Source organism: Arachis hypogaea, chromosome 19, assembly GCF_003086295.3.
Source record: "Arachis hypogaea cultivar Tifrunner chromosome 19, arahy.Tifrunner.gnm2.J5K5, whole genome shotgun sequence".
NCBI classification, from domain to species: Eukaryota; Viridiplantae; Streptophyta; class Magnoliopsida; order Fabales; family Fabaceae; genus Arachis; species Arachis hypogaea.
Genome location: NC_092054.1, coordinates 135,048,758 through 135,056,138, shown reverse-complemented (window position 1 = coordinate 135,056,138; position 7,381 = coordinate 135,048,758). Strand labels below are relative to the sequence as shown.

The following is a 7,381-nucleotide window of genomic DNA, read 5'->3' as shown; positions in this document are numbered from 1 at the left end:
ATTTTAAAAAGTTCATAAATAAAGACACGTAAACAGTGCGTTTATATCTTTAATGCCAAAAAACAGAAAGAAGGTTCAATAAATATTCTATTCATATAAAAAACTAAATAAATAAGTGTGAGAAAATCATACGGCCAAATTTTCTCTCGAACGTTTAATAATGCTTCATATAATATAATTTTGATGTGAAATGCTATAATTAATAAAGACTTAATGGTTAGGCAACAAACAATACATATAGCGCGTGTTTTGCTTTGGAAAAACACAAATAAGCCATAGTATCAAACAATGGCAGAGTTGAAGCTACATGGATTTTGGTATAGCCCCTTAACTTTGAGGGTGATATTGACCCTAAAGTTGAAGGGTATAACATATGAGTATATAGAAGAAGATCGCTTCAATAAGAGCCCTCAACTTCTTGAATACAACCCTGTGCATAAGTTGACTCCAGTGCTTGTTCATCATGGAAAATCCATTTGTGAGTCTATGATTATTGTTGAATACGTTGATGAGGTTTGGCCACAGAATCCTTTGGTTCCTCATGATCCCTATGATAGAGCTCAAGCAAGGTTTTGGGTTGCATATGCTGATCAAATGGTATGTTTATTATAAATTTAATTATTATATTAGCCTTTATAATTTTATCAAACTTTTAATTACATCCTTTCCAACTAGATTTTGTTAAAAAAAATAAACTTTTAATAGTATTGTATTTATATCATATTTTATCTATCAAACATCCTAGAATTGATATTTTTTTTTTTTGAAAACCACAACTAATAAAGATTAATTATAAATTTTTATCTAATATAAAGATTAATAATTACAAACTTTTAAACGGTAAAAATCTAATTAAAAATTTGATAAAACTATAAAAACTAACAAAATAGTTAAAATCTTTATTATAAACTCTATAATTATTTGTGTTTTTATAGCTTTTCCAACATGATATCATATATACTCAACTGGTAATTAAATTGGATTGGTCTAGTAGTTATATAGCTCACTAGCCCGCTTAAACAAGTGTCGGAAGTTTAAATTAGTTTTTAACCTATAAGATTGGGGGATATAGTGAGAAATGAAAAAAAAAAATATATACCCACCTGGTCTTATATATACTTGCAATATTCTTTGAATAAAAGTTCAAATTGATCTGATCCAAACATTTAATTTTATGAATGGTTACTTTAATCTATTGTTTTTATTTGCTAATCATTAGTTATTAAACTTTTCAAATTGTGAAACAAATCAATCTCTAAATTTACAAAAATTTATATTTTAATTTGTCTCCACTCTAAATTACCAAAAAATATCAAAAAATAATTAATATGTCTCACAATTAAAAAAAAATTAAGAATTAAGAATTAATAAACAAACATAATTGCCACAATCTCTATTAACAATATTAATATTCAAGTATATAATTGAAACATTTTTAAAAATTAAAGTTAAAATTAAAATAAACTAAACATTAAGAATATTTTAAAAAATTTCGAAATTCTTAAAGACAATTTGTAGTTTACCCTAGATTTATTACTCTCTCCTAAAAATTGTCTATAATGTTGGGTTCAATTTTTGAAGATTCCTGCCGTTAAGCCACTATTCCACATCATCACTGATGATGAAGTGCGAGAAAAAGCCATAGAGAGGGTCCAAAAACATCTCAAAGTTATTGATAATCAATGCCTTATTGATCAGAAGTTCTTTAATGGTGACCATATTAACATTGTGGACATAGCTTTGGGGTCAGTTATCAAATTTCTTGTAACCATAGAAGATTTGAATCAACTGAAGGTCATGGAAGCTCATAAATTCCCTCACCTATATTCACGGTTTAGTAATTTCAAGAATTCCCCAATTGTTAAAGAAAACATCCCAAATAGTGAGAAATTAATAGCTTGTATCAAGCTTATGAGAGAAAAAATGTATGCACATTCTTAAGAAAATATCTTTTATTATAGAGTGAATTTTGTCCTTTTTTTCAAATTGATAATGTCATTTCTGAATTAAAATATATTTATAACAAAATTTTTCAAATTAGAATGGCATTATATCAATTTAAAGTGACACTATTTTCTCTATTTATTATATTATGAGAAAGTCTAGGGGCTAGTAGATTTTGTGGTTTTTAGCCATCAATTAGTCATCAATGATGTTTTTAATGGTGAGAGATTGCATCTAATGGTGTAGAATCATTCAATTTCCTTTTGATGGTTAAGTGTTGGCCAGAATTTAACAAAAGTGCTGTCCCCTAACACTCCTCTTATATTATATATCAAATAAAGTAGTTATGTATCATTGTTATTTCTTGGTGTATCTTTTGAAATATTTCTATATATGTACTTTCTTTATTTTACCAAATATCAACTTTTTTTTTATGGCTTGCTCTTGGCATTCTTGAAAAAAAAAACAAATAACAAAATAACTTATATTTGATGTGAGTCATGTGACTATAGTTATAAGAACCGGTCGATTCAATTAAAAAAAATAGAGTGAACACCCAACCCGGTCCCTGTCCTTTTCCTCGATGGACATCACGGCCCTTGTCCAAAAAAAAGAGACATATCGGTCCCTGTCCCATACTTTTGTGGGACTTCCCGGTCCTTCCGTCATCTCCCCTGACCAAAACAGACGAAACTTGCCTACGTGTCAGTTAACGTTGCTGAGTTGGAGGTTAATAGTCTGTTAAGTTCCACGTGGCCATTGAGTAATGGACAGGGGTCGATTTGTCCCCCTTTGGTGACCTAAAACTACGTCGTTTTAGTGGTCATTAACGTTGCGTTTTGATTGAATAAGGGAACGTGATGTTGGGGTTTCCATATAAGCCCATTGTGTTGCTCTGATAATTACCAGAAAACCCTAGTAGAGCAAGAGTCATCCCCTTGTAGTGATCATTGACCTGTTGAAGTTGGAGCGACGTGCTGACAGTGTTGCTGACAAAGTTGCTGACTGACCTCCACATATTGGTGTTGACGGCGCTTGGTTGAAGCTTGGACGGAGATTGCACCGCGTTTGCGACGTGCCAGGTTAGTGTGGTCCTTCCATTGCCTTTTCAAATGTGTGTTGTCATTTTCAGTAAGTCCCCCATACTTTGGCATGTACATTGTTTCTGTGGTCCAGGAAGAATAGAAATAGTAAACAATGTCAGTGGAGTTAGAAAATGAATTAGGGTTTCTAATTTAAAAGTGAAATTGAAATGGAGTCAAATTTAATTTGTATGCTAGTTTCTGCTTTAATGTATGCATTATGTTATACTACAGATGTCTGAATATTTTGCTGTTCCCGTGTTTCATCACGGGGGGAAGTTTGTGAGAGACAGTGGGGGATATATGAGTTATGTGGATGGTAAAGTGAAGAGGTTCCCACCAATGGATTTGGATTATGTGAATTTTTTCGATTTGGTTGTTTTATTTAAAGAGTTGGGTTATGTTGAGTATAAGGAGATGTATTGGTATGACATATTGGCCTCTGACATGGAAGCTGGGCTTCATCCCATTAAGGGTGATCATGAGATTAATGAGATGAGGGAGAACAAACTCAAGAACAGGAACAGTGAGGAGTTTTACATTTATTTTGACCATCCTGTAGATATGCCAGAGGTGGTAGGTGATGGCTTGGCAGGTGAAAATGTTGGTTTGAGTGATTCTTCATCAAGTTCTGATGACGGATATGAAAGTGCCGAGGATGAGGCATGGAAACCACCTCCAGCTGGTTATGAGGAGGACTCTGACACTAGTTCTGATGAGAGAGTGCTTAAGAAGAAGACAGATAAGAAGTCTACTCCAAAAAAAGTAGTAACACAAAACAAGAAGAAAGGTAATGACAAAGACATATCCCCTAGTAGTGCTAAGAGGGTGGCCTCAAGGAAGTATTCTGGTGTGAGGAGAAAGCATATCTTGAAGGATGGAAAGTCTAATGGTGGGAGCAAGGATAAAAGTGGGCCTCATGCAGCTGATGCAGGCCCAAGTAAGGATCAAAGTAGTGACCCTGTAGATGGTGGGCTACATTATGGATCCAACATTGACCCAAATAATTTAGAAAATGATAGTGACTATGAAAGGCCCTATGAATACGAAAGTGAAGCCTTCAACAGTCCAATTTCTAGTGATGATGAGGGGAGGACAGCATTTGACTCATATAATGAAGACACTGAGTATGGTGAAGTGGAGTTTAAGGTTGGACAGATGTTTCCTACAATGGATGTATTCAAACAAGCTCTGAAAGACTATTTTGTTTATGAAGGTAAGGATGTTATATACATTAAGAATGAGAAGCAAAGAGTAAGGGCTGCATGTGCTGGAGAATCTTGTCCGTGGTTGATATTGACTTCTTGGAATAGTGCCAATAGGTGCTATCAAGTGAAAACTCTATTTAATGAGCATAACTGTGGAAGGGACTTTGGAAGCAACTTAGCTGACAGGGCCTGGGTTACATCCAAATTGGTTAAGAGGCTTCTAACACAGTCTGATATGAAGCCGAAACAGGCTATGGAACACATGGTTGAGGAATACAATGTCCATGTTAGTACAAAGATGATTAGCAGGGCATTGAAAGCTGCACGGGAGGTTGTATTAGGCAATGAGAGAGCTCAGTATGGGAAAATTCGGGATTACCTGATGGAGTTACATAGAAGTAACCCTGGTTCAACAGCACTGATGGAGGTTATTCCTCAGCCTGAATCTCTCCCTCTGTTTGATCGGTTGTACATATGCATGGAAGCCTGTAAGAAGGGGTTCAAAGAGGGGTGTAGGCCTTTAATTGGATTAGACGGATGCTTTTTAAAAGGGTATTATGGTGGACAACTGTTAAGTACAGTGGGTCAAGATGCCAACAACCACTTTTATGTGGTGGCTTTTGCAGTGGTACCGAATGAGTGCAAGGACACTTGGAAGTGGTTCCTGACTCTGTTGGCTGAAGACTTGGGAGCTGTTGGGCAACATGGGTGGAACTTTATCTCAGATCAACAAAAGGTAATATTTATTGACTTAATTTTCATTTATATGTACTTTTATTGACTTAGATTCGTTGTTAGAACTTCCAATTTTTGAGTATGAATTGGATTGGACTGTATTGAGAACAGGGGCTGGAGTTGGCAATGAAGGAGGTCATGCCTAACGCACATCATAGGAATTGTGTACTTCACATTTGGAAGAACTTCATCAAACACTTCAAGGATCAGCAGACAAAGCAGCTTGTATGGGAATGTGCTAGGCAGACAACTATCCAGGAATTTAAAGCCTCAATGGAGAAAATGAAAAATATCAATCAGGGAGCATGGGAATACCTACAAAGGTTTGATCCAGCTGTGTGGGCAAAAGCTTATTTCAGCCATGGACCGAAAGTAGACAACATCACAAACAATATGTGCGAGGTGTGGAACGCGAAAATAGTTGAGTATAGAGGAAGACCCATACTAACAATGATAGATGATCTGAGGTGTTATGTCATGAGGAAGATGACCCTACACAAGAAGAAATTAGAAAATCATACTGGAAAACTAGCCCCAGTTCAGCACAAAAGGTTGGAAGAATTCATCAAGCCTAAAGCAAGTAAGTGGAGAGCTATTTGGGCAGGTGATAGTGATAGAGTCCTCTTTGAGGTTCATAGGCAAGGACACAAGGTTGGGGTTAACCTTGCACAAAGGACCTGCACCTGCAACGTTTGGCAGTTAACTGGTATGGTCATGGTTAGTGTTAAAATATATTTGTGACTTTATCTTAATATGCATCTAACTGAGTACTATTTTCAGGCATGCCTTGTAGACATGCAGTAGCAGCGATGTACAAAATTGGTGTGAACCCTGAAGACTTTGTGCACACGTGGCTAACAATGGACTCAATCAGAGCTACTTACGCCCACACAATGAAGCCTGTAAATAGTGAGGAGTATTGGGAGCCCACTGATGCCCCAAGGCCATTGCCTCCACCAATTAAACGACCAGCACATCGACCAAAGGTAAAGAGAAGAATCGATCCAGTGGAAACTGAGATAAATCCCAACAAGGCAAAGAAAACATTTGAAGTCACTTGTAACAAATGTGGCCAGAAAGGACACTATTATAAAACATGCACCAATCCTGCAATGGATCCAAACTGGAAACCAATGACCAAAAAAGAAAGGAGGGCAAATGGAGCGAAGAAGAAGTCTAACTCAGTTGGAGCTGATGTCTCTAAGAACACAACCAATCTGCAGGTATGGAACTAAGTAGGGATCGATTTGTCTTTAAAGTTAAGTGGTTAGGGGTTTAAATGTCTCAATTTATTTTAGTCGGGGGTTTAGTTGGCTAAAAAAAATTTTGGTAATGTTCATTTGTTGTATATGATAGCAGGAAGGAGGACATGGAAACTGCAATGAGGCCACTAATGTGGCTGGAGTTGGTGTGAACCATAAGGTTGTTTTGTTAGTTTTATCCTAGTTGAATAGCCTTTGTTATATGTATTTAACTCTTGTTCGTGCTGTTGTTATCATTGTTAGGAAAAAGCTAAGAAAGATAAGAAGAAACTACCAAAAGGAGAGAAAAAAACAACTGCTGTAGCTCCAGAAGGTACACCTCAAGAGATTCCTTTGTCACAAAATGCACCACAATCAGAGGAGGTAAAGTTATCTTGTTAATACTTTAAAGCTAATTTACCTTTGCTTTCATAAATTATCTGGGACTATAACAAAAATTCTTTGTAGGTCCAACATGCTACAAATCCAACCAACATTCAACAAGGGTCATCTGATGTAGTCTTCACAACTCAATCCAATCCAACCCTAAGGTTAAAGAACCCTGTTATCAGGCCCCCACCTCCACCAACACCCAACATGTCAAGTTTCATGCCCACACCCCCACCAGCACCAAGGCCTACACTCTGGTTCAAATCTCAACTAGGACAAGGTCCAGCACTTACGTCCCATGCTTCGGCAAATCCTACTCATGGTCCAATAACTCCTTCGACAACTCCAACAAGTGGAGGTGGTGCAATATCAGCAGAAACAATGGCTGCTGCAAGCTTGGGAACTGCTTCAAGGATTTTCAAATTTGTACCCACTCCCGGGCTCAGGCGTTCAGGACTTAGGCCACCTAAGAAGATGTGAACTTGGAGTACTTTTTGTTGCTGTTTTGTATCTTGGCTACAAGCCTTTAGGACACATGTTTTGCTTCAAAAAAATTTCTATATTTTGCTACTTACTACTACTGGTTTTAGGCATAGGGCTTTTGGTTGAGATCCCTATATTTTGGTTATCTAACTCAGGGCCATGTTGCTGCCCATATTTTGTATAGCATCTTATGTGTTAAGTTGTTTCAACAACTATACTGTTCCTTAATTATCAATATATTAACATGGATCTTTCTTTGACTGTAGATACTTAGTTCTACTTAGCTAGGATGCATATT

General features: G+C 36.5%; 2 protein-coding genes across 5 annotated transcripts; both read left to right on the top strand.

Annotated features, from left to right (window-relative positions):
* Nucleotides 1-213: 213 nt before the first annotated feature.
* Nucleotides 214-2,378, top strand: LOC112778109 (probable glutathione S-transferase). Its single transcript, XM_025822474.3, has 2 exons — nt 214-597; nt 1,582-2,378. Exons 1-2 carry the CDS (start codon nt 289-291, stop codon nt 1,939-1,941), a joined length of 669 nt encoding a protein of 222 aa, XP_025678259.1. The 5' UTR covers nt 214-288; the 3' UTR covers nt 1,942-2,378.
* A 149-nt stretch (nt 2,379-2,527) lies between these two features.
* On the top strand, nt 2,528-7,348 carry LOC112778107 (uncharacterized). Of its 4 annotated transcripts, none has more exons than XM_072228934.1 (7): nt 2,528-3,026; nt 3,261-4,970; nt 5,081-5,675; nt 5,750-6,192; nt 6,329-6,391; nt 6,475-6,594; nt 6,679-7,348. In XM_072228934.1, the coding sequence occupies exons 2-7, from the start codon at nt 3,261-3,263 to the stop codon at nt 7,078-7,080; spliced, it is 3,333 nt and encodes a 1,110-aa protein (XP_072085035.1). In that variant the 5' UTR covers nt 2,528-3,026; the 3' UTR covers nt 7,081-7,348. The 4 variants fall into 4 exon arrangements, with proteins under 4 accessions (XP_072085035.1, XP_072085034.1, XP_025678258.1 ...); XM_072228933.1 differs by having other exon boundaries at nt 6,326-6,391; XM_025822473.3 differs by lacking the exon at nt 2,528-3,026 and having other exon boundaries at nt 3,240-4,970.
* The last annotated feature ends 33 nt before the right edge of the window (nt 7,349-7,381 follow it).

Excerpts from the sequence above, each read along its gene's own strand:
- LOC112778109 (XM_025822474.3), top strand. The coding sequence starts at position 289 with ATGGCAGAGTTGAAGCTACATGGATTTTGGTATAGCCCCTTAACTTTG. Across the intron at positions 598-1,581 it reads TTGCATATGCTGATCAAATG|ATTCCTGCCGTTAAGCCACT; the intron begins GTATGTTTATTA and ends CAATTTTTGAAG.
- LOC112778107 (XM_072228932.1), top strand. The coding sequence starts at position 3,240 with ATGCATTATGTTATACTACAGATGTCTGAATATTTTGCTGTTCCCGTG. Across the intron at positions 6,193-6,325 it reads AGAACACAACCAATCTGCAG|CAGGAAGGAGGACATGGAAA; the intron begins GTATGGAACTAA and ends TGTATATGATAG. Across the intron at positions 6,595-6,678 it reads ATGCACCACAATCAGAGGAG|GTCCAACATGCTACAAATCC; the intron begins GTAAAGTTATCT and ends AATTCTTTGTAG.